The sequence below is a fragment of the Dermacentor albipictus genome, chromosome 7 (assembly GCF_038994185.2).
Source record: "Dermacentor albipictus isolate Rhodes 1998 colony chromosome 7, USDA_Dalb.pri_finalv2, whole genome shotgun sequence".
Taxonomy (NCBI): Eukaryota; Metazoa; Arthropoda; class Arachnida; order Ixodida; family Ixodidae; genus Dermacentor; species Dermacentor albipictus.
The window spans coordinates 30,841,287-30,868,224 of record NC_091827.1 but is presented as its reverse complement, the minus strand read 5'-3'; the positions used below and the strand labels follow the sequence as shown (position 1 = coordinate 30,868,224).

Genomic DNA, 26,938 nt, shown 5'->3' with positions numbered 1-26,938 from the left:
GGAGATGTTGGTTTTTAGAAAAGGAAAAAGCTTGAGCAATGTGTTACCTGTAATACAGAACAAAATGTACTCAATGCTTTCCATCTAAGTAGATTTTGACTGGGCAGTACGAATGTATATGCTATGTTTGCATCTCTTATGACCAGACGTTTATAGGGACGAGCTTCATTGGACACATAGGACGGTAGAATCTGCACCACCACATAAGTTTACTTTGATTCACTCAGTTTTGTAGGTTGCTACATTAAAATGTTGAGCACTCTCCAGCAGTCAGCCCACAAAATTAAAAAATAGGAGTCTTCCCTGCTAATAATGAACACAAAATGATGGAACATCATTTTGTGTTCACTTATCATGCGTGCAAAATTTCAAAAAAGGAAAAAGAAAATTAGTGCCCAACATACTGCGATAAAGGTGCAGGGATTGGTTGAATTTTGGCAATGGGTCCTGTAATTTCGGTTTAAAGGCAAGAAGCAAATTGCAGACCAAAGTATTCTGACTAGTCTACTTAAGCACAAAGCAATTTCAGCATCACATTAGACTTTATTCTCCAGGAATTGGTGCATTCTTTTTGGTTGTTGCTATTGCCCTTATTATCATGAGAATATATGGCTTCAGCTTGTGGCACTCCCTTACATATGCTTCGCTCTGTTGCCCTCCTTTGTGTCTGCAGCTGGGGATAATCTACCGCGACATCAAGCTGGAGAACATCCTCCTCGACAGCCAAGGACACATCGTCTTGACAGACTTCGGACTGAGCAAGGAGTTCCTTCCGCACGAGAAGGCAAGTGGCAGCAGCCCCTGTGACCCACTTTCGTGGAAACCCACCATGTGCTCCCCCCTCTCTCTTTCTCTCTCTGGATCCCCCTCTCCGCCTCATTTCCCTCACTCTTTCTATTTTACTCCTCTCCGCATGCCAGCCTCTCAACGTTTCTCTTCCTCGCTGTGTGCCGTACACTTCCTTCTCGGAAACTGCCCAGCGGAAAAGAAAATGCAGCTGCAATCGGGTCTGCCGTGTCCTTCGAGCAACCCACAGCACGTTTCTTCCGGAGTCGCACCTGTTGAATGCTTCTGTCGCTTTGAGCTGCCGTTGATGGTGATGCAAGGGGAAATTTTTTTGGTGGTTGTTGTTTTGACAAGGCCATCCTGCTTCTGGCCCATTACAACGCATTGTTATGCTTTGTTTAAATGGGCTAAAATGACCGTCTTTGTAATTTGTTTTTGCGCAGTAGCAGAGCTTTCAGCTCAAGTGAGCTGGTCAGAAATACTGTAACAAGAAGAGATGATTGAAAAAGAGAAAAAAAATCAGGGAATGAGAAATGCGTGTCAATAGAATGAGCACCAGCAAGTGCCAATTGATTCAGAAGCCAAGGAGCCACACGTTCTAAACAAAAACATGGTTTATCAGTTTACAGTTGGAATTTGACAAATGCCAATGGGCTTTTGCTGGTTCTACTGACTCATACAGGTTGGTAATTGCTGGCTCTAGTGGAGACAAGTTTGGCTCAGTTAGGTACCAATTAATGCTTAGTTCTGAAGCCAAAGTGTTAAGAACCTAAACAGTTGATTGAGGTTAATTTATGCACCAGACTTTAATAATCTCTGATTCATGTGTCAGGCTGAGTGTAACATGGCATTGAATCAAAATGCATGCAATGCTGTGATGTAGAAAGCTAAAAAATTGAAGCGCGAACAGCAACGGACAGCTTTTATGAATAACTACATGGAAGGGCGATGTGAAATCACTTTGTAGCTGGTTTCTAAGCATGGAGTAGTCCAAGTGTGCATTTGGAAGTCTGAAATAAGCCTGCATTTACAAATGCAGGTGAACCTGGAAACAAAACGGTCCACTGGAATAGCTTTTGAATTGTTTGCGTTTCATATTTCGGGCACTGTACAGGTTGCTCGTTTGTGACGGCGTTCACTTCTGATGGGTTGTGTCACGCTGAAACCCCGGTTTGCGTTGGTGATTCAGTCTGTCACACGAATGTACCTTTACCAGTTGAAACCCTCTGTAGACCAGTCTTGGCTCTGACTATAATGCATTTTAGCCAACTTCACTCCATTGGGACAAATTTTGAGGCTGGAAAAATGTCACATAAAATTTGCTTCACCTTCCTTTGTACCATTCCAGGACCAGAGGGCGTACTCGTTCTGTGGCACCATTGAGTACATGGCTCCCGAAGTGGTGCGCGGTGGAAGCACGGGCCACGACTTCAGCGTCGACTGGTGGAGCGTTGGGGTGCTCACGTACGAGTTGCTCACGGGAGCATCGCCCTTCACGGTCGAGGGCGAACGGAACAACCAGGCTGAGATCTCCAAGTGAGTGTGACGCCATCTTTTTGCCTTAACCGGGCCCTTAAAGGCCAACTGTTATAAAATATCACTTTGGCTGGAATGGTTATGTGGGAATGAAGCAACATTTGAAGCAATATTGACATATCTTTAAGGCTGGCAATTGTCTTATTAACAGCCTTTAAATTGCACGTCATTAGTTGACGGGCAAGCGGACGTGACACAAAACACAAACCATGGCCTTCGAGATTTTCAACATGCCACTGGCACCCACCCATTCTCTGAGGCCATGCCCAGGAGCTGTGCTCGTTCGAAATTGTGTGGGTTCTGTGTCATTTCCAGCAAGCATCAATGACAGCAAGTGGCAATCAGCCTTCGGTATTAAAATTGCCTATTTCTTTATGATGCATCCAATCATATTTCAACTGTAAGGTTTAGCAAGGAGGCTGGTCTCTGTGCCTGCAATATCTGAAACTAAGTTTTCTTTTCATGTGGTTTAGGTTTCCTTTGCAGTTGGCCTTTAAACATTTATGTACTGACAGAATGCCATTAAAAACTTTTTACTGAAGTTCAGAATACTCTTCAGTCAAGGGACTCCGTTTTGAACATTGGTAGGATCAGTTAATTTGAAGAAGATATAGCTAACTTGCATTAATTCAAACCTGAATAGTTCAAAATTACATTTAGCTTTCGAACAGACTGAACAAAACATGTCATTGGATTAGTTATTGATCATATCACAGTAGAACATGTTGAGCACTGATGAAAGACCAGAAACGAGACAGACAACTAAGTAGCGTTAACAGAGACAAGTGTTCCCTTGTTTATCTTCTTTGCGATGTTTTATTCATACTAAACATGTTACATTTGGACTTCAGCACCCTGTTGATCCTTATGCATCTTCAGTGCATTTCGAACCAGCTTGGATTTAACAAATTAGTCTATTAAAATGCTTGCCGCAACAATACCTTGATTTGGGCGAGTTGGTTCATCTTGACGGCTTTCATAAAACAGTGCTAAGGACGAGCATGAAAAGAACACATACAACAAGGATGGGCTTTGCAGTGCCGAGGTACACTACTAGTAAAGACTAATTGGAGGACGTTCCTTAAGCATAAATAGTTGAAATATGCCTGCATTTTATAGGGTTCCTGTGTGTGTTGACAGGCATTGCTATAAAAACTTTGCCACCAACCAGTTCTCCACAAATATTTCTGGTTATGTGCATACGCTTGCACAATGTTTATTGCCCTGTATTCACATTTGAACATGACCAAGTCTGCACGTGTCTGCGTACAAAAGCCACAATTTTGTTTTGAACCATACCTTGTTTAGCTTATAGCTCATACAAAAACTAGTAGTCCCCAAGTGTTAGAACTATCTAAGTTAACTGCAATCAGTGATTCATTTCAATGCAATCTACAAGACTGCATTGGGTCTTGTGTGTGTTGAAACACATCGAGAGTCGCAGGCAAGCAAGAAGTACCTTCCTGACTTTGAAACGAAATAAAATGCCTTAGTGAGCTTTGTTTGTCAGTCACAAGTTTTGACAGAAATGGATGAAGAACTGGGTTTGTGATCTGTGCACGAAAAGTTGAGCTCTCATGGTCATCCCATACAAAAGAGTGCATTCTGGAGAGGACCTAGTCATAACAATTATGGCATGACGGTCCTGTCCTACTCATTTCAGTGAGCACACATATTCAAACAGAAGCTTGTATTTCTTGTTCAGTAGTGAATATACTTATTGATTCAGTGCTATCTGCCTGCCAGTTCCAAAAGATGTTGCAGGAGTAAGCGATGTCACTTGGCACATGGGCACAGTGCATAAAATTTTTATAATTGCAAGGGGCACTGTCTTGCTTGCGTAAAAAAGAGGGAAAAAAAGAAAGAAAAAAAAACGAAGTTTTTTTTTTTTTTTTTACTTTTGCCATCAATGAAGACGGCTAATGATGTCATTACACCACCGTGGTGGCTCTGGCAGTGGCTATGGCTTTCTGCTGGTGAACATGTGGTTGCGGGCTACATTCATGGCTTCGACGACCACATTTCGATGGCAGCGCGGTGTAAGAATGCTTGTGTACTTAGATTTAGGTGCATGTTGAAGAGCCCTAGGTGGTAAAAATTTAACTGGAGCTCCCCATTACGGCATCCCTCATAGCTTGTGTGCTGCTTTATGACAGTTAACCCCATCTTTTGATTTGATGTACGTCAGTGACAAAATCCATCAGATGGCTAATGCCAGTGTGAAGCAAAGGAGAACCAGAATGTATACCACGATTGAAACCCATTTCAGACTTGCGTCTCCTGAAAAACCTGAGGAAGAGGGGAGCCTTTCAACAGACGTGTTAATTAGGTGAGCAGGTAGCAGTTGGTATTAGAGTTACTTATGTGCTGCCTACGAGAGCAGAGTCGCGCAAAGGTCCGCCATCTTGCATGCACAATGAGCCATTGTTGTAGGGGAAAGCCACATGTCATGTTTGCAGGAGGCAAACTCAGCCGCAACATGACGATTGTGGGCCCAACCTGCGCTAACCCCCGTGGTCTACCCACTTTATCTGGGACATTCGAGGTCCACTTTATTACGAACCTGCGCATATGAGCTACGGCAGTTATTCAGCATCTTCGGAATGAATAGAAATGATCTGTTGCATGTACCGAAACATTCCCTAGCGCTGGATCTTTTGTGGCGCATGGACTGGTGGCGCCATCTGATGAAAGACGTGCCAACCAGCAGCCCTGAACCAGTTCAAAATGCATAGAAGAAAAACGTGTTTATCATCTGATTGTTGCATGAAAAAAGGAAGGAAAACGTAACTTTCCAAGGAAGTTGCCTGGACATTATTCATAAATAAAAGAGGCAAAGTGCGGTGACCCAGCGGCGCTGCCATTGCCAACTCTATCTGCGCCTTAATTGTGACTTCTCCTTGTTGCGTGGTTGCTTTTGGAATCACATGCCTGTATTTTACGAATAAGGGCGCACGAGTGGCAAATGGAAAACAAGCGTGCAGCTCTGGCTCACTGAAAGCAGACATATACAGTAACTTTAGTTGGCATGTATTGAGGCAATGGCATGCTTGTGACCTGTGGAATAATTTTTACTGCTTAATTAAAGCTTCGTTTAGCATGCCCACAGCTGAAACTTCTTGAAGAAAGGTCCTCGTGAGAGACACTCCTTTGCCATCGACTAAGATTTTTTGAGAATAAACTTTTAGGCTCGCCATGGGTTTTCTGTCTGAAGTTGAACAAATGGCAGTGTGCTGCGATAGGCCCTGCCACGTAAAGTTGATCATTTCTTGCAACCAGCATTAAAATTGAAAACAGGGAGAATTGGTGAGCACTAATTGTACTGTGACAGTGCTACGCAGACAAAGACGAAAGGTGTACAACTTTTTTTGTAACTTCATATCCTTTGTCTTCATCTGTGTAGTGCCGCCACACCACTGCGCCTGCATCTTCATATATCTTCTGTCTTCTTTTGTCTTCGTATCTGTAGTGCAGGCACCGCTCCATGCCTGTACCTTCCTGTATCTTCTTATCCATAGCACTGCCACACCACCATGCCTGTACCTTGCAATCTTTTGTCTTCATATCTATAGTAATGTCACACCACCACAGCTGTGTCTTCCCGTATCTTATTGTCCTTTGTCTTATCCATAGTCTTGCTCGCCGCTATGCCTCTATCTTCCAATATACTGCAACCAGGTACAAAACCATGGAGGAATTTTTCCTATGAATGCCTTTTCATTACTTCCAGGAGGATACTAAAGAGCCAGCCACCGATACCGGACAGCATCTCTGGTGACATCAGGGACTTCATCCAGAAGCTCTTAATCAAGGACCCGAGGAAAAGGCTCGGAGGTGGGCTTGATGATGCCCTTGAAATAAAGAGACACAGGTTCTTCAAGGTTTGTGTAGCCGAATTTCTATTTTTGAATATTCTGCAGAGACATATGAAATGTGCAGCTGTCAGTGGGAGCGTCCAAGGTTTACCAGCTGTCTTACATGAGCAACGTAATGTATTGTGCTTTCTTGATGTTGTGTGTGACAAACTTGTATAGAGTCTACCCTTAGCCTTATTTTCACACTGAACCACTTGAACCATGGTGTGCATGTCACGCTTCATTACATGCATTTTGCAGGTTCTTGAGAGGCGGCATCAAATCTGAAACCTCTTTTCCTATAATTTTTTTTTTCAGTTTTTATGAATGTCCTCTAGTTATGCCTTTTCAAATATTTTTCAAATACGTATACTACTGGTGTTGCAAAAATGCAATTTCTTTTCACCAACCAGAGGTATGAAAACAATAAGGAAGCAGCAAATAATGTTTAAAGGAAGACTAAAGCGAAACAATAAATCAGTTTAAACTATTGAAGGATTGTTTTAGAACCCTGCAGGCAGTCATTTCAAAAAAATAGTTTGATTATTAGATGAGAAAGTAAAGGTCCAAGTACCAGTATTTGAATTTCGCGCCGAAACCTCAGTGCCAGTACGTCAGTATGACGTCAGGGATTCCAAAGTATGTTTTCGCATTTGGGCTGCGTTGGCTGAAAAAAGGTTCCCGAAACTTGCCATGTTTAATATTTGGTTCCTTTAGAACACAATGTAGTCAATCTGTACCGCTATATATAGTTAGTAGGCCCTGGAAGATGCCATCAAAATCCAAGACGTCACAGCCCCCAGGTGCGGGAACTTAAGTAGGCGTCGCCACCCGTATTTCGTACTTGCGCTTTTTCTGGCTTACCAAACGTCTTATCATTGTAAGAGTGGTGTTTTTGGTGTTGCAGAACGGTAATTTACTGATGCAGAAGAAATCATTTTTCACTTTAGTTTCCCTTTAAGAAAATTATGCTTTATGGTCAACTAAATTCTCAAGTACAATATTTTTGCTTGATGGTACCACAACTGCAGTTATTCAATGCTGCCATTAAGAAAGGATAGTTGCTCGACATGTTTGGGGAGCAGCGACACCCTCCTGCATGTCAGTGTTCCTTCAGACACCGAAAAGAGCTGCTCGCTGGATGCACTGGTGTCTGGTATCAGCAGGTATCTCTTAGAAAGCCGAATGGGCACCATGCTTATACCGCCACTCTCACGGACCTTCTCCTTGGCCCAAAATTTTATTATGCACATACTGGTATCTTTCAACCTGTGCTTGCGGCAGTGACAATTGCTGCAGGTTGACGAGCTTATCAAAGTGCAGGGAACCATATCAAAAATAACGGGGGGCACTGTCATGGGGCCTCGGCTAGTGCTTATGTCTACCAGACCTGACACTATCGGCTCAAGTACCCATACCATGCTGAGTCTTCATGCATCTGGAGAGAGATAGAGAGACGGCTCTTTATTAGAAGAACAGAGAATTTTGCCGGCGCGTATATAACCGCTGGCATGCTACTCATGCATCTGGACAAAACCAGCCTCTAGGTGGAAGCATCTGTGTGCAACTAATCTGGCCAAGTGCCTAAAAACACGGTTTTCAGATTGCAAATTTGACTTAGTAGTAAGCTTGGCAATGTTTTTGGACCCTTGTTCTAAAGTACTAGTGGTGTACCACCAGGATGCTTCAATGGGAAACTTGATTAAGAACATGGCTTCTACAGGGCTGACGTGGAAGGAGCCTTCACAGAAGCTTTCTTTGTTGATCTGGGTTCCTTGGTGTAGAAGCTTTCCTTGCATCTTATAAAGTCAAGTTCTTAATCCAGTTTCTCATTGAAGCATCCTGGAAGTACGCAACTGCTAATTTAGAACAAGGGTCTAAAAACATTGCCCAACTTGCTACTTAGTCAAATTTGCAATTTAGAAACCATATTTTTAGGCACTTGGCCAGCTAGTAGCAGATAGAGGTTTCCTCATGGCGGCTGGTGTTTTGCAGATGCAGCACAGTGTGGGTACTTGAGCTGGTAGTGTCGGGTTGACATTACCACCAGCAGAAACCCCATGTCAGTGCCCCTGCTTACTTTTGATATGCTTCACTGCACTGGAGTTATGCTCCACATTCCGGATGCTTCGCCGCATAACGATCTTGTGCAGCGGTGAAGCTAACTTAAAGAACTGACAACAGCAATTTTTATGGGCTTAGAATATCCGGAATAGTAAAAGTGTCTTTCGAATCGAACATATTCGAAGTTTGGAATATTCGCGCGCGACTACATTAGACTTAGTGACAACCTAAGAATTGAGTACAAGCTCAGCCCACAAAACCACACCGCGCTGGCCCTCTGTGCCTCACCGGTCCAAAACTAGTTCTCAAGAGACACTGTTGTTGAACGAAGTTCACTTCTGCCATGAGATCATGGAAATAAGTGCATGTTATTGGCCGGCACATCTACATAAATTTTCTTTGAGTTGTGCAGCAGTGTATTTTCCACGGCATTCTTAGGTACGTACATAGCAGTTCACTGCGCATGTGGTAGTTGAGCTCAGGATCTCAATATCTTCGTTCCTGTGACTGCTCTGTCGTCTGATTGGCTTAGGCTAGCATGCAGCAAAATCAAGATTGTCATCACTTACAGGGCCTAGACTGGGAGGACCTCGCAACAAAAAGGATTGCAGCGCCTTTCGTTCCTAAGATTGCTGGCGAACTGGATGTGAGCAACTTTGCAGAAGAGTTCACTTCCATGGTTCCTGCCGACTCTCCAGCTCTGGCGCCCGTCAGCGATGACAAAGTGTTCAAGGTGAGCTTCCCATCTGTGAATCTGAAAACGTTTTGGTGCGAACGCTGCCACTGCGATTTCTCCAACTAGAGTCTTTCTCACTTCAGTACATCTACTTATTCTTGCCCCTAAGCTCTTTGAGTAGCTTATGCCTATGTAGCTTATGACTGTTATTCTGTCATTACAACAAGTCTGCATCTTTCCAACTACCTTGACTCCAACTGCATAGCCAAACATTCTCTTCAAGCTCTGAAATTTTCATTGCTGCAGGGTTACTCCTACGTCGCTCCATCTGTGCTGTTCAGTGACAACATCCTCACCGACGAGCTCCTCGGTTGCCCCAGTGAGAGCCGGCCGAACATATCACAGCTGCTTGCTGCCAAGTTCAAGGTGAGCCGCCAGTTTGGTTCTATGCCATTCCTGCCTCTGTCTTGCTCACTTCCAGAGAATTCCTCATCATTGTCACAATTGATGTCCGCCATAGGGCGAGTGCCACTCCTAGCATTTTCCAATTCACCCCTGTCCTGCTTCAGTTGGCTACACTAATTTCACGACAGCACCCATTCTTCAGCTGCCCTTGACTACAATTCCTTTGCATTGTTATCAGCTCTGTTGCTCTTAATGGACTACCAGTTATCGTCTCTATGCGTTATGCGGCCTGGCCAACTGCATTTCATCCTACTGGAGAATTATCCTGTACGAAGCGCAGTGAAACAATTACATTGAAGTGGATTAATCGAATCGTACCTTTAGTGTATTGAACAATTTCTTAATGTTGCGGAGCTGCATTGAGAATGAAAAGCAGTATGCACGGTTACATACAACGAAATCGTGCCCACACTGGACAGACTGAACCCTGTGCAACAGCCAATGGTGCTGAAAGCCAACTTTCCCTAGTGGCTGCAATGAAGGAGTGAAAAACTGGCTGACAACATTGTTTCTTCTGAGGTGTGTTGTGAATGGACTACCGATGCCATAGCTGTGCACGAAGGCGTGCTGCAGTGGCAGCCTCTCTCTAGAGAAAAAAATAATGTATTCAAGCATGATGCAAGCGAATGTTTGTGCAATATTTAATGGGCACGTGATTTCATGACGTAGGAACTTCTGCTTAACAGCTAATCAGTGTATTTCCTGGTAAAATCAGTTTCTTTTGGGGGAGAGTTGGGTGGGCCAACAAGGAGAGGTGTTTGAAATTTCCACATCATGTGCTCACGGCATCATAAATTTTGACAGAATCTGCCTGGTGCTGGTTAACTGGCAATAATCAAGCATTGCTTTGCATTTGAATGTAAGTAAAAGCTCATAGGACCAACTTCCGGGAGCTTTCGGGGGCTAATGCTTGAGTGGTACTCTAACTGCCCCACATTTTTTTTTCCTGCTGGCTCTTAAAGTGGTAACAAATAAAATGAAGTTAAACTTTTCCTGTGCTAAAATGCCTAAAATGTACGAGGATATCATTAAATCCATAACGTCTTTCTTCTGTAACTGGTGTCACAGCTTGATTGCTAAATTCAAGAAGGGAAGCTTTGACCTTCATTTTTTTAAAATCACGACCAGCTTTCTCTCTGGCCTAAAAATGGTAATCATGTTTCGAAGCAATACCGGTGCAAATCTAGCTCGATTTGTTGTTTCATGTCTTTCGTGCCGCTTTGAATGTGAAATCATGTGGGTCCTCTTTTCTTCACATATTACAGAACTCTGCATTCTTCCAAAACTATGACCTCATCGCACGTGAAGGAATTTTGGGTGATGGAAGCTACTCAGTCTGCAGGTGAGTTCGCAGCATATCTGTTTGTGTATGCGCATTACATTTAGAGGAGCTTTAAAGGGGCTGCTGACATAATATTGCTACGGAATAGTATTACCGATGACGAAGAGGCGAGCAGTACGAAGACGACGACAACGATTGGAGGCTAGCGCGGGCTGTTGCCTCTTGGCCAAGTGCGGCGTATTACGTTGTAAATATACTTGTATATAGCTTTTCATTTGCGTCTTCTTACGTAACATATCTGGTGGAGGTGCGGGATAGCGGGAGCCGGATAGGCGGCCTCAATCTCACGCCGAACGATCTTGGTAATATCGCTGGTGTTGTTGGGACGAGGAGCGTCGGCACAGGAAGAAGTCGCTGGGGCCTTACGCCTCCAAGAATATTCGTTCTCTGTCACCTACAAATCTGGCCGACTACACAAGGACACTGACTGCCTGTCTCGCTACCCGGTAGACGAGCCTGACGACGCCGACAGTAGTACCGCCGACGGCATTTTCTCTGTGTCTGCCTTCGCTAACATCGCCGATGAGCAGTACCGAGACCTATCGCTGCGAGTACTCATCGAGCGTCTGTGCTCTACACCTACCGACGCATCCGTTCGCCGATATGTCCTCCAGGGCGGCATTCTGTACCGAAGGAACTTCCTTCCTGACGGATCATATCTTCTTCTTGTCGTGCCAAAACATCTACGACAGACTGTGCTCTTTGAGATGCATGACGCACCCACTGCAGGACATCTTGGGGTAACCCGCACGTACGACCGCGTCCGCCGCCGCTTCTATTGGCCTGGTCTCGCTCGCTCCGTCCGACAGTATGTTGCTGCCTGCGATACCTGCCAGCGTCGGAAAACACCTCAGGTGCTACCTGCTGGTCATCTCCAGCCGATCACTGTCCCTGTGGAACCGTTCTTTCGTGTTGGATTAGACCTCCTCGGTCCCTTTCCCACGTCATCCTCTGGGAACAAATGGGTAGCCGTCGCAACTGATTACGCCACCCGATACGCTATCACGCGGGCTCTCCCTACCAGTTGCGCCACTGACGTCGCGGACTTTCTCTTGCGTGACATTATCTTGCTTCATGGCGCCCCGCGACAGCTGCTCACTGACCGTGGTCGTAACTTCCTCTCGAAAGTTATCGCCGACATTGTACGTTCCTGCTTCACTCAACACAAGCTGACTACCTCATACCATCCTCAAACCAATGGCCTGACAGAGCGGTTAAACCGTACTCTTACCGATATGCTGTCAAAGTACGTTTCCAAGGACCACCACGACTGGGACATTGCCCTTCCTTACGTCACATTCGCTTATAATTCTTCCCGGCACGACACCGCCGGATTTTCTCCCTTTTATCTGCTCTACGGTCGCGAACCGACCTTGCCCCTTGACACGGCACTTCCTCCTGCTTCGATCTCAACAAGCGAGTATGCGCGCGATGCCATCGCTCTCGCCGACCATGCACGCCAGCTTGCCCATGCTCGACTGACGGACTCGCAAACCACTCAGCAGCGTCAGTACAACGCCCGCCACCGTGACGTACAGTTTTCGCCTGGTGCGCTCGTGCTCCTCTGGTCGCCCTCCCGTCACGTCGGACTTTCAGAGAAGCTCCTTTCGCGATACACAGGGCCCTACCGCATGCTGCGCCAGGTGACGCCTGTGACGTACGAAATTGCCCCTGTGAGCTCAACCTCGTCATCTACTGTGGCACCTAGTGCTGTCGTGCACGTCAGTAGGCTCAAGGCCTACTACACTGTTTCCAAGTCCGGCCTTTAGTCGCTCCGGGACGGCGCTTTTGCCGCCGGGGGTAGTGCTACGGAATAGTATTACCGATGACGAAGAGGCGAGCAGTACGAAGACGACGACAACGATTGGAGGCTAGCGCGGGCTGTTGCCTCTTGGCCAAGTGCGGCGTATTACGTTGTAAATATACTTGTATATAGCTTTTCATTTGCGTCTTCTTACGTAACAATATTTTCAAGTTTTCTCTTATCTTTTTCTTTTGCTTTAAGTAAAAAAAAAAATAGTCAGGAATATCATGTACCCCTTTAACTTAAAGGGGTGTACCTCTTTAACTGTAGCTGTACCCTACGCATCTACAAAATTTGTCCAAAACATTTCAGGGGCCCTTTAATTGCACAGTGTGAAGGAATGATTGGCGTAAAATGCCTATAGCATTTCACTGCAAGTTTGGCAATTCATTGCAAGTCCTGTGCTAAAACTAGTAATCTAAAGTTAACTAGTAAATATAGTTAATCATGGCATGATGATTATCACAAGTTATGATTACTGTCAGTGCCATAAATATTGGATAGCAAAAGTAACCAACTAGTCTTGAATTTCTTGCTCTTGATAATAAAATATCGCCATCGTTGAAACATCCCTGCGCAAATGAAAAGAACAGTAAGTTCTTGTTAAAATGGAATTGCCTTATCTAAAATATTGCATTACTCAAAGTTCTTCACGGTACCAACTGCTGCACACACATTTTAGAGCAATCAGAGTTGATGTACAGTCGCACCGGACTCCGCTTAGTACAAAGTCTGAGGCGAGAAAGCTGTATAGGACCGCATGGTGCAGCATATGCAAGGACGCTTTACTTTTCTTTGTGTCAACCAGGGAGGCAAAGGGCATTGTGAAAACTGCTCTGGTGCATTGTGGCAGCTCATTGAGACTGTGCGTTACACCACGACAACTGGCAGATGAGACAGCTTTTCGGGGGCCTCAGCAGAACCACATCAGCGTCGTGTTGCCACAACCTATTTGTTTATTATTGCTTTTTAATATGCCCATAGCTTCAAAGAGACATTACATTAGAGGTGGGCATATGAAAGACCGAATTGATGATGATGTTACAAGGATGAATCCAAACACTCGATGGCAGGTCTAAAGCGCACAGTATTGCTGATAAGTGCAGTTTACCTCGAAAGGTCATTCTAATCTTGGGTAGTTCAGAGAAAACAATGACTGTGGGAACATAGTGGTGTGCGCTTGTGGCTGGATCACGGTGTTCGAATGGACTGTACAATGAAAACAATGTTTTTGCACAATTTATCTGTCACCGTGCAAGTGACACACTTGACTAGTACACTTGACAATCTGCTAGTTGAATCAGCTGGCAGTCACATGATATGGGTTGAAAGAATCTGTGATAGAGACAGATGCGAGAAATGCATCGAGAGGCAAGGGTAGACAGTTGTAGTTTAGATTTTAGTAAGGATACCACGGCTTTGTTTTAATGATCATTTTACATGCTTCAGCGCTATTGGAATACCCTTATTATGTTACTATGGCTCATTTAGGGCCTTGATGTCTTTAATGCAATAGCGTATAAAGCAAAACTCCTTGCCTGTCTCGACTTCGTTAAATGACACATTATTGTACGTCTTTCAAATGTTTATTGTTGCCATAGGAGATAGAAAGTGATTCAAGACTTTTTAAATGAAATGCACTGATTTTTCTTTCTTTTTTTCCTTACTCATACAACAATTACATACCCAACCCCTCTGTAACACCCTCTTGGCCTTGAGGGTATTTTAAATACGAATGTTGTGAGTGACTTGGACATGTGTTGAGGAGATTTCAGAATACTTTTCGCATCACTTGTGCAGTAGTGCGTAGTGTACTGAATTACTGACTGCACCTTGCAGGAAGTGCATCAACAAGAAGACGGGCCTTGCTTACGCTGTCAAAATTGTGAGTCGCCGCATCGACACCAACCAGGAAGTGCAGCTTCTCAAGGTGTGCCAGGGACACACCAACGTTGTGCAGTTTGTGGAGGCCTTCCAGGATGAGGTGAGTGGTACATAACACACACAAAAAAAAAAGGAAGGACAGGAAAAGAGCGCAACACAAGTGCCGAGTATAAGCCGAGTTTCATATAGAGAAACATGCTTTCTTTTAGACCTCGCTGGCCGCTTGTGCTCTAATTTAATTGTACACAGAACCTTACACAGATCCTTCCACATGTGAGTGAACCATGCCGCCGTTTCAGTGGCAGCACGGCGGCGGTGGCGCCGTTGGTGTGAACATTTAATTGTCCATTTCCTTGTTCATTTGTTTGCTAACACAATAATGCTCGTTTCTACGAATCGGTTTCAGCGCCCAGCAGGCGTATGTGGCATGACATTGACGATACATTGGTTTGCTCTGTTCGTGCAATAACTGTGGCTGCCATGTGCTAGCACAGCAAAAAGAAACAAGCGCAGCACTTTTGTTTACTTTTGTATGAGCGACGTCATCATACCTGTTCTTATTGCAATGCAACATCACCAAATTTTGCTCTATGCCATGATGTCACAATAACGTTTATGCCAGGTGCAACATTTCAAGACTAACTTCGTATCAAATTGAAATAGCTTACAGGTATTTGCAACCCTCAATGCTTTCTATCTGCCACCCTTTTCTGTATGGGAAGCATATGGTAGAGCTTCCAAAATTTCGAAAATGTTTGTCGGTACTACTCATTCTAAGTTGTGGCGCTCGAGTATAACATTGTTGTTTCCTAATGTCTTTCTGCAGGCACACACATACATCGTTCTCGAGCTGCTGACAGGCGGGGAGCTCCTCGATAGGATACGCAGGCGGGCACGCTTTACGGAGAGCGAGGCGTGCCGCATCTTTCGTCGCCTCGTCTCCGCCGTGCACTTCATGCACTCTCGGGGCGTCGTGCATCGAGACCTCAAGCCAGAGGTGAGTTTTTTGCGCTTATCTGCACTGAATCTGCAATCACCGTGAAACAATCAATAAGGCTTCAGGACTGTGGCTGGTTCGGTTAATGACACTCATTCATTCAGTCACTTGATTTACGCCCAACACTCATTAACTCCTTCATTTGGCGTAGATAAACGTGAAGGACAAGAATGCACAATTGCACAACTGCTAAACGTTTATTATTCACAAGTGTACGTCAAACATATCAGACAAGTAGGAGCTGCTACTAGGGTAGCAGAAAATGCATGAAAAAAAAAATAAAGAGTAAGATTGACAGTTTCAGTCTTGTAATGACAAAGATGGCTTTGTCTACATTTCACCAATGAATCTGAAGGCTGCTTCCCCCAGATGGTCTGCTCACATGATTGCCCTAGTTATTTTGAACGAGAAGCATCCTTTGTCTCATTCTTGGCAATTTGTGAAAGGTAGGTAGCTAGCTAGGTTCCTTTCTCGCCTCGCTTTAATAAAGAAAAAATTATGTGCAACCAACGGTGGAATTGATCCGCTGCCGTTGAGCACGGCAGCCTGGTGCTTTAACCATTAGGCCACGATCGCATGCATACTTTTCTCGCTCCAAAGTCAGCCAGCTCTTTGAAATGTTCAGTGGAAGTGCTCAGCTCCTTGAAGTGCTCCGAGGCGCTGCATTAGACTGCCACCATCTCTGGGACCAGCCCACTTTCCTCGGTACTTTCCTTGTAGAATGCTACGTAGAATTAGTACCGCATTCGTGATCGCCCAGGTTCATTGTACCAACTTCGTGATCAGCCAAGTTGATCATGCTTTAACATTTCTTCACCAGAGTATAATTGCCATTGTCGTCTTAACATACAACACATCACATAGACATACGTATGTATGATTGCTTAACACGCAGCCACTTATGACATCACAATATGTATTACTCTTGCTTACATTTGTCCACTACCTATAGAAACCGACCAATCGCTATGTCATAAGCTTGCATTGAACAGCTGGCTTAGAAATGGTGCTATAACCGGCAAAGGATCGTCTTCAATGCAGTCGTCATCGTGCTGCTGCTGTCACAGACACATATGCTCGTGATGCACACACATAACTACTCAATTTACACAAACACATTGGCTCACTTCGTATCGCATTGCGGAACCCCGAACAATGCTAGATAGCCAGGCAGCTGCAAAATGCTTCCCATAACATCGATTCCTACAGTGCATGGGATCTGCAAAATGTGCGAAGGTTGCAGGATTTCTCCTGCCTTCTTCTAAAAGCAACGAACCACTCTTCTTTTTTCTTCTTTTTCTTCAATGATAGGATCACGGTCAGATCGTGTGCAGTGTGCTTCCAAATTCCCCTGTGACTGGAGCATTTTTTTTTCAGTACCTCTGCTCATTTGACCTGTTGTTGTGGCAGCTGACAAAATCATTTCACTTTTCCCTTTAAAGACTCAAAGGCATTTCATCATTCCAGGCAGCAATGTTATGTATGGGGACATAAAAAAAAAACATAAAAGATAGGAGAAAAATTTATGAGAGGTACAGAGATTTTGTCAGGTGGATAATTTGGGGAGGAACAACAAAACAAGGAAAGAAGAGAAGGGCGCAGGCAAAGAAAAAAGTATATTGGAGAAGCCAAGGCTTCTTAAATGTACTAATAAGGTAATTGTTACCTAACTTTTCCCGCAATTATTTATGGTTGGCATTTGAAACTGTTTTCTAGAAAGCTGTTCCAGCAGGTTTTGCGTCTGGAAGAATGAGGCGTTTATTGCAGACATCCGGGTGATGATGTAAACTATAGAAAGACTGTGCTTTAAGGAAGAAGATGTTCATAGGTGTAATAAAATTCCTGAAGTTCAGGTGGTTAAAAAGAATTAAACAAGAGTTGCAGAATTGTTTTATTGTTATCCATCTTAGCGTTGTCTTTCATGTGGAAACCAATGCAATGAGATAGAAAGATTGGCGTCTTTATCATTGCTGAGACTGCAAGATGGAAGCCTGTTCCGGCTATCTTTACTTTAACCCCATTCTGCATCAGCTGACGCAATTCCATATGCCTGCAAATCTCCTAATCTCCATTGCATTATCCGATCTTCTGACGTGCTTGATGGTGTTTTCTCTTACCTTAGCTTGTCATTGTGTTACTCTAGAAGGCAACTGGTTATCACTCTATGCATTCCATAAACTACCTTACTCCGCTTCTTGATCTCTACCGCTTCTTGATTGTCTACCTATAGCTGGCTCCCTAATACAAGCGGCCTTTTCCATCACCTGTTATACAATCCTTACTTTGCATACCTTATCTATATATCTTATATAGCTAATCTATATATTTATTGCGCAAACTCAGTTTGCAAAAAGCTGGAATTGGCTATTTAAAAAAAAAATGATAAGTAATGGAGCAGTAAGAAAAACTACGCATCTATGCCCATTTTGACATTAATTAGGAATCCAGCCTTTGTCACTAATAATCAACCCACTAGCGGCCGGAGCACTGTGATTTCTGATTATGCCACGTTGCACCTAGGAAAATCGCAGCACTACGTAGTTTCAGAGGGCGAGCATTCACATCCGTTTCCAAAGCTTTTGAGCAGTGCAGATGTAACTGTAGGCAAAGAACTGTGTTCATGCACACATTGCTTGATTGAGGCTTACCTGCTCTGGCTTACCCGCAGATCCCAGTGGCTATGACGTTGTGGTGCTCAGCTTGAGGTCAGGGGTTCTATCCCAACCACGGTGGTCGCACTGATGGAGGCGGCTTGCAAAAACGCTTGTGCACACTTTGATTTAGGTGCACATTAAGCAACACCAAATGGTCAAACTTAATCCGAAGTCCCACCATTACGGTAGGTGTCATAATCGGATTGTGCTTTTGGCACACAGAACTCCAGAATTCTTTATTAAGGCTTCGATTCTGTTACTGGGGTAGTGTATGAGTTGAAAGCTAGGATCTGCCCACTGAGGCAGCAATTACCGCCGGCGTCGTGAGCGTAGACTTGAGGTTGCCTTGTCTATTGCAACTGGCACCGCATTGATCAGGCATCAAGTTACTGTCCTTGCACAGAGATCACTGAGACTGATTCCAGGGTTCTCGCCTGCACTACAAACAAGCATATTCCTCACTGCAATGCTGGTCCAGCTAATCATGTGAATACATTTTTGTTCTACTTTGCAGAATCTGCTGTTCACAGACAGCTCAGAGAATGCCACCATCAAGGTGGTGGACTTTGGCTTTGCGCGGCTGAAACCTCAGGACAATCAGCTCATGAAGACACCCTGCTTCACGCTAAACTATGCTGCTCCGGAAGTCTTGAGGCAGGCCAGCCCAGGCAACGCTGCTGCAGGCTACAGCGAGTCCTGTGACCTTTGGAGCCTCGGCGTCATTCTGGTACGCACCTCTTCCTTTGGTAACTGTGGTACCTTTCTCTTAGCTCTTCACATAGCCTACGTTTTCGTCGGCTACACTTCAAAACTAGCTACATTACACAGTTTCCATAGTTGGTTTAAATTGTAGGTCAGCACAGTGAGCGGATGCTCACACTCACTCACCAATATTTTTTCGGAGCACGGTACTCACTCGCTCATGTTCACTCATGTTTGTTGGCACCCACTCGTGCTGCCACTCTCACTTGCATTCATCCTCACTTTAATTCATTTACCAGCATACACTCAAGGCACATTCACACCGAAAACGGAGCATCTAAGCGGATTTTCAAAGCGGCGAGGCGGCGAGCGCCCGCGCCTGTTCAGACCAGCCGCGTTATCTGGCTGCCCGCGCCGCCGGGAAGGCGGGGCATCTCGCAATTTCTTTAGCAATTTCAGGGATGTGCTGCCATCCCGTGGCACTTTGGGTTTGTATGCGCACTTTCAATATTTCTTTTCGGCATGGGTTGGCGCGCTTCCGTCCGCTATCTACTTCTGCAATATGATGAGCTCAGACGAAGAAGATGAGTTCGTTGGCATTTTAGTCGCCACTTGTATAGTCGCTTTTCAAGATTTGTTACAGCGCAATACAAGACAAGGACAAAAGAAGGTATAAAGCGACGACACGGCCCCGTGTCGTCGCTTTAGACCTTCTTTTGTCCTTGTCTTGTGTTGCGCTGTAACAAACCTTACTATGAATCCCAACCAACTGGCGCAACTTGCCGTTTTGACGCTTTTCAAGAACAGAAGCAAAAAGCCCAGAGAAAGACATTTGTTTACATTCGTTCACCAGTGCTTCCGCCGTGTTGGGCTCTGAATGGCTGCAGCCAAAGCGGCCAACTTGTTCGTGGTGAAAAAAATCGGCCCGTGCACGATCCGGCCAAGCGACTGCGTATTTTCTGCATATCGGAAAATCCGCGACCGCTTGGCCAGATCTGCTTGTCCACTTGTCCGCCCCGCCTTCGGTGTGAACGTGCCTTCACACCTGCGTCAACTCGCACTCACCAGCCCTTACTCACGTTCATACTAGTGTCGACACACACTCGCCGACAGCCACTCGCATCATTCATACACATGTCGAACCCACTGTTGCTGATATTCATTGATGCTTACTACTCACATTAACCAGCACTCATTCCCAGTCATTCGTAGGTCCATTCCCGTCTTTTGTGACTCGCTCACACTCTATCCCAAAACTGAATCAAAATGGAGCAAGCAAGAGTCAGTGGTCCTGCGAGTGAGTGTGCTGTCCTATGCTTTCAGGTATCTGCACAAGGTTCATTCAAATGATTCTTCAACACTCATAAGAAGTGTGAAGCACTAACAGATAAAGAAGTGTAGTCAGGGTGTGTTTGTTTGAGTGTCCTTTCGGCTGTCAGCCCGCTGGCACACCCATGTCCCACCAGATGAGAATGTTGCATGTTTAGTCAAGGCACATTTTTCTGTGTAAACAACAGAGGAGGTACCCAAGAACTGCGCTAGAGAGCTTGCATTACTGTACACCTTTTCTTTTGTGTGACCTTTCATTAGCAGTAAACTACAAGAGGTCACTACTATTTGGTGTGCATCTCGTGAATGCAGAGTTAATGCTCTTGCTCTCTATTTCTTCCTTCTGATCCCTGTATTTCCCCAACTCCTGTAATGAGTGGCAAACCGGACGTGTGTCTGACTAACCTAGCAACTTTTCCTTTCTTTGTGCCCTTTCTCTCACGTTAACGAGGTACTAATTAATCATGACTTTTTCGTCTTTGTATGCAGTACACAATGCTGTCTGGGCGGGCACCTTTTCAAACGCCAAGTCGCAACGCCAGCGCTGCCGCACTGATGCAGCGGATCCGTGAAGGCGAGTTCAGCTTCAATGGCCCCCAGTGGGAGCCTGTCTCGGACCAAGCCAAGGACGTCATCCGCGGCCTGCTCACCGTTGAAGCGCCGCGCCGTCTGACCATGGCCGAGCTCCGCGCGCATCCGTGGGTGCACTCTCGAAGTAGCCATTGGTCGGCCTCCCTCATGACACCAGACGTCCTCAGCTCATCATCCTCGCCGCGCGCTGCTGAATCGGCCGTGCGGGCAACCTTTGACGCTTTCCACCTCGCCACTCGTGGCGGTTTCCGCTTGCTTGACGTCTCGGCCGCGCCCTTGGCTCAGCGCCGGAGGCTCAAGCGCAACTCTGCAGATGTGCGGAGCGATTCTTCAGTCTCGACAAGCAGCGGGAGCTCCTTCACGTCTACGTCGTCTTCCTCCTCGTCTGCGTCGCTCAGCTCGGCCGCAGCGGCTTCGACGCGTTCGCTGGGCTTTGTGCCGGCACGCGAGGACTCAGCTCGGAGCGTGGACAGCGTCTTCACGTATCCGGAGACCAAGGTCGCAGCCTACCTTTCCACACTTCCTGATGTGGTTGAGAGGCCCAGCGAGTCCGGGATCACTGACGACATTGAGACCATGACCGTAGACCTCGCCACCACTGGACTGGCTGCACCCTCGGTCAACTCCAGCAAGCCGGAAACTCCCACTTTGCCGGCCACCGTGGCCACAGACTCGCCAGAAAGCCTGCAATGCAAAGAAGCAAGGGTTGCTGCATTCTCACTGCCAACGATACCAGAGGCAGCTGAAACGTCCGACGACAGCCGAGCCGAGGTCATGGCCAGCACAGAACAAGCACTGCTTGATCCCGAAGGGCCCATTACGCGCTCTCGGAGGAAGAGGCCCTCACCGCAAGATAGAACGACAGTTCCGGCAAGTTTTTCAGATGACGGGTCTGAAAAGAGTGAACCAAACACTAAGAAGTCAAAAAAGCGGTCGCCACAGAAGTCGTCTCCAAGCCGGAAACAACGGTAGCACAGGCCTAGAAACCTAGCCATTTTAACATTGTTCACACATTCATAGCTTCAGTGGCAGAGGGGTGTAGTGTAATAGTGTTTTTGGCTTCATTTTTTTCATTGTAAATTACATTAAGTCATTGCATTGATGTTTTAATGAAATGGGAACCCATAAAATGAAACTATGGGGTATTTATAATAAAGGCATTGAATGTGTTCCCTTCAACGATGTCAACCATGCTGAACTCGTGTTTCAAAGTGGTTTTTATTAAGTTATTTCCTTGCAACAGAGTGGTAGCGCATATGTGGTGGCTGCTGGAATGTGTCTAGAAAGTGTGGTGCGAAGGCACGCTACAAAAGGAGAATTGAAGTCACTGGAATGACTGGACTGCAGAATTTGCAGCAGGATTGCAAACGGAATCGACGCACTGAAATGATCATTTATAAATCTCGGAATGCACCGATGGAGTAAATGAGCTTCTGCCAGACTCGGACATCTCGTCGTTGATGATGGAAGCTGCACCTCCAAGCAAGCCTGCGTTGTGACGCACAAGTTTCCATGTCATTCTCAGCGGATACAGTACAGCAACGTTGTGAAAGACTACTGCCTTTGCTGCAAAACACGACGAGCCGATTTCGTTAGGCCGGCAACTAACACTGCATGTTGAAGGAAAAAAAAAAGAAAGAGAAGCTAGCATGATGAGCATACAAGCATAGTACTACATTCAAGAAACTTACAAGATGCTCTTAATTGTGAGAAAGCAATTTAAACATAGCTATACTCCTTAAAGCATAGAAATGAGTGGTGATTTAGGAGCTTTTATTAGAGCCAATTTTGCCTACATCTATTTATCGTTATGGCAGTTATTTTTGTCTGTTCTTGTAGGGCTGTCTATTACTCAAGATTGTGACTAAGTGTTGGTTATAATTGTTATCTGCGGGTTTCTGTGAAACCACCTTGCATGGTTTTTATTCCATTATGAGTGCCGACGCGTAATACCTTGCCATTGTTGCTTGTTAGCCACATGTTAGTCTGCCTCATCATTCCTGTACAGTTCATCAACGAGTTGTGATCGTCAGCTGTGAATCTTGCCATCGTGTCTGTAAAAATTTGTTCTAATCAGTAAAGCAGAGCTTTTGAGCTAGCCATGTGTTACCACATATAAAAAGCAATAGTATATGCTTGATGATTTTTTTTAATATTGAAGCTGTCCTCAGATTTGCTGCGAATGGCTTTTTATTTGGCATTTCATTTTTTTTGTCTCTTTTTCTTCTTGACACTGATTTTAGCAAGCGCTCTTGCAGAATTGCGTTGGCTATCTCTGGGATGCCTTTTGCAGTGCTTAAAATCTGCGACGATTCACCTGCTGTCTGTTTAGGTAACTGTCTTGCGAGAGAAGGTTGTTTTGATGCTTCACCGATCTTAGGTGCTGTTTCTCACGGTGATACAAAGGTAGAGGGAAAATGACTGCACACTTGTGCTCGTCCCGTTCTCGACTTTCTTGTTGAATTTGCACACATGCTGCAGCGACGCCGAGTTACAAAGCCGAGAAGGTATTTTTAGATACAGAAATGGCCTTTAAATATTTACATCGGCCGCACAAGCTAACACAAAGTGGCCTTGTCTTCATGCGTGCCAATCTGCTGTATCGTTCGTGAATTGACAGGCAGTTACTGCTGTAGCCGTTTCTTGCTCCACATAAGTGATGAGGCAGACACTCCGCGGGATAAGTTGAGGCTCTGGAGTCGCCGCTGCCTATCGATCTATATCCCACACATATGTTGCTTGTAGCCGTCTGTACGGTTAGCTGAACAATGCTTTGCCTAGATGCTGACATTATAATGGGGTTGCCATCATTATTTTGCAACTACCAGCTGCCAGAAGTCAGGCAAGGGAAACATTGCTAGACACAGTTTTAGGATGTCTAAGAAATTTGAACATCACAAAAAAAAATAATAATAAAGAATGAAGTTGTGATAAATTTTGTACACTTGAAAAACACAATGCTCTGTGATTACATTATTGAGTGCAAAGCCAGGATGTAACAGTACACGAAAGGCTGTAAATAACACACACCGCTACTGAGGATATTGGGGAGTAAAACTCTGGGCTTGAAGTTTTTATCTGGTTAGTGGCAATTCACTCAGTCGAGTTTGTCTTTTTGTCGCTCTGTCAAGCTCATGGATGTTCTCGTCACATAACTTTTCAGTTCTTCATCTGAAGAGTATGGAGCAAAATCCAGCAAATACGTGCCAGTTGAGCCAGCAACAATCGTTCTCAGTGAAAAAACGGTTGTGCTTGGAAAAACTATAAAAGTGACAGGCCCCATAATGGTATCGAAGGAGATGAAATTCTTAGGGCCTTTGGCGCTTTTCTCCCTTGAGGGATAAAAGGTACTTGTTTCATTATCACCATGTTAATTTATGCACTGGTGACTAAGAGATGCGATTCTCGTGAAAGTAATCTGAAAAAAAAAAAAGTGTGATATTGACAAGTTCGAGCAGAGTCGCACCACTTGTACTTGTCTTTGGAAATATTTGTTCAATGAAGAGGTGCTGTCATGACTTGCTGACAGCTGTCATAACAAAGTCCTCATGTACATCACCTGCGTGCCAACTATTGGCGTGAAGCTGCCTCTTAAGAAACCATTATCGAATTGCTGTTGACACTTATCATCTAAGAGCAATCACTTCAAATTACTGTGCCGATTTTCTTACAGAAAAACAATCTGTATTCTCGTAATTATGTATGTTCTTCCGCATGATTTGTATAGTGTGGAATCAGTACAGAGTTCATATGATACCCACACAAATAATATGGATAACCTACGGAATTGTGAAACTGTGCATCGAACTTTCGGTAGAGTCTGCACAGACAAAGACAAATCAGTGAGATTCAAGGTGATGGCCTGAAGCTAGAGCCCATGAGCAGAGCCCCAGAAGTTACCGGGGAACAGAAAATATTTTTGTACTGCAGCAGTGGTTGGCTGTGATCGTCTTAATGCGAGGCTGGAATGTACAGTGAAATAATGCCTGCTTTATTGAGTGACTTGGTGACAGCCTTAGGATGAACAGTGCCCGACAATTGTGCACGTGCAGAGACGTTGCTGCAGGCATTTGCGCGTAGGATGGAGAATCGTCAGTCATTGCAACAAGCATGACTCTTAAAAGTTATCACATAAGCCAGCAGGCCTGCCTTGCCTTAACAGACAAGAACAAACTGTTTTTCTTAGAAAGACAGCTAGTCACAAAATGGCGTGTGTACTTTTTACGCTCGACGAGTTTCATCATGACAATGCCCGTGGGGACACCTTGTGCGGCAGTGATTGCGACTGGACAATGTCAGGCCAGTTTCTTCCCGGCACGCTGCTTTCAGGAAAGCGGACGTGCAGAGTAGGTTTCTGTTGCGATGAGGGTGGAAAGATGTATGCTTGCTGCTGTGTTACTAGTCCATTCATCAAACCTTTGTGATAGCTTGTCCAGGCATAAGATATAATATTGCACTGCGTGTGTGTGTGTTCCACATCATACCTCTGTAAGCATGGTTATTTTTGCAAACTAATCAGAGTTGTCTGCACTAACTTGCACAAACAGGATGCTCATACAGATGTACATCTCCATAGAATCTCTATGCCTCTGGTGTATATTTTTTTTTTCTGGGCAGTTGTTTAAACGTGTACAGTAGAGCTATCATTTTATGTATGTTGACCATTCCTGAAGATATGTGAGTGCAAGTTGTAACATAAACAGGTGCATGCAAAGTGTTATATATATTGTTAAAAAGAAGGCAGCACGACTCTACGAAAGCATGTAAATAGTCATTGCACTGGCTTTTTTTATTACTGCTATATTGTTCAGAATCCATCTAGATGACTTAGCCAGGGTGCAGTGCAAATGTTAATGCGCAAGTCTTTCGAACACATAGCGTTGTCTTATTTGCCTCAACGGCGCGAACATAATGCACAATTCTTGTGATGACGCAGCATTATGTTGGTTGCTTCACCGTGTTTTTCTCTTCATGTGCTCTTGTGCTTCCAGTATGTTTTGAGAAAGTGACGTGCAGTGACATTAATATGTTGGGTTGCAAAATAAATGTGATTTCTCAGTTATTTCCTGTTTCTTGTGTCATCCTTTGGCTGCTCTGAAAACAGAGCTGACACGCACTGAGCTATTCGAATGCCTGGATGGACAAAAAATTCTATAGTTTTTCTGACCTGTTAGTTTGTGGTTCTCAGATTTTTTACCATTGCGGATTTCTCTACTTCTTCACAGGGACGACTATAAGAACGCTTACAGTGCTGTCTGGTTATAACAATAACACATGTAGCAATATATCATATGGATTGATCTGCAAGTTTAACATCAACTTTTGCATCATCTCTGTGCTAAGGCACGCTGCATAGAATGGTGTGATTAGCAATGCATATATATGGCATAAATTGCAAAACTCTGGCTCTAAGAAAGGTCGAGTCATCTTTCCAGTGAACCGGGTATTGTTCAAAACACCTGCCAAACAAATAACCCTGATGTGAAATACTCGGAACTTCCCGCTTCGAAGAATGACTTCATGAACTTCAAAGGACCACCAATGGCGTATGAAGTAAGCTACGTGACTGCACAAATCTCGCCTACCACAGAACCAAGCACATATGTAGGACTTCGTCCACCTTGCGTAGTGCATAGCCTTAGATAACTGTTGTTTCAACAGTAATGTGATGCTTCAATTTAATTTCCTCCGCGATTTTTTAGACGTACCCACAGACGTTGGCCACAAATGATTACGGGACGCAGGATTTGCAAAAAAAAAAGAAGCTGTGTTCTTGTATTGCATGTACCGCTGCCGCTGGATAATTTTTTTTTTTCTTATCCTGTAGTCCATACATCAACCTCAATAGGTGGACCAACGTTACTAGACTAGCTTCAGTTGTAAAACTCGCCGCCCGCGCGCTTACAGCCGCTGTCGCCACTTCTGTGACAGCCGCCAGAGGGCAACGCTGTTCCATCGGGCTCTACTGCAGACGCCTCGTCACAGCCTTGAGCTCGTGCGGACGGGCAGTTTGTGCGTGCTTCACGCTCGCTGGCGTTCTCCCTTGTCCGATTTAGTGATACCACGAGAAAGCGGTATCCACCTACAGCAATAAGATTTATCGCGCCAGTTCGTTAATACTGAAATAAAGGTAAACTGCCCGAAAGGAAGAAACGCATACAGCGAAGCGCTGTAGCTGCGTTTCTAAAATGTCGTTTCTTCCTGTCGTCTTAACGTTTCGCGCAGTTTAGGCTCACGAACATGAATATCTGGCC

At 44.9% G+C, this 26,938-nt stretch overlaps 1 protein-coding gene across 4 annotated transcripts in view; it reads left to right on the top strand.

Annotated features, from left to right (window-relative positions):
- The window catches only part of LOC135896393 (ribosomal protein S6 kinase alpha-5-like), a 342,214-nt gene extending 316,468 nt beyond the window's left edge, over positions 1–25,746 (top strand). For 3 of the 4 annotated variants that reach the window (XM_065424774.2, XM_065424776.2, XM_065424775.1), the window contains exons 5-15: positions 674–784; positions 2,135–2,322; positions 4,592–4,651; positions 6,053–6,203; positions 8,812–8,973; positions 9,223–9,342; positions 10,647–10,723; positions 14,367–14,511; positions 15,238–15,408; positions 18,577–18,789; positions 20,583–25,746. In XM_065424774.2, the coding sequence (XP_065280846.1) occupies positions 674–784; positions 2,135–2,322; positions 4,592–4,651; positions 6,053–6,203; positions 8,812–8,973; positions 9,223–9,342; positions 10,647–10,723; positions 14,367–14,511; positions 15,238–15,408; positions 18,577–18,789; positions 20,583–21,656 (2,472 nt within the window). In that variant the 3' untranslated portion in view covers positions 21,657–25,746. The remainder of the gene's footprint in view (positions 1–673; positions 785–2,134; positions 2,323–4,591; positions 4,652–6,052; positions 6,204–8,811; positions 8,974–9,222; positions 9,343–10,646; positions 10,724–14,366; positions 14,512–15,237; positions 15,409–18,576; positions 18,790–20,582) is intronic. The other variant, XM_065424777.2, reaches the window with a different exon arrangement.
- The last annotated feature ends 1,192 nt before the right edge of the window (positions 25,747–26,938 follow it).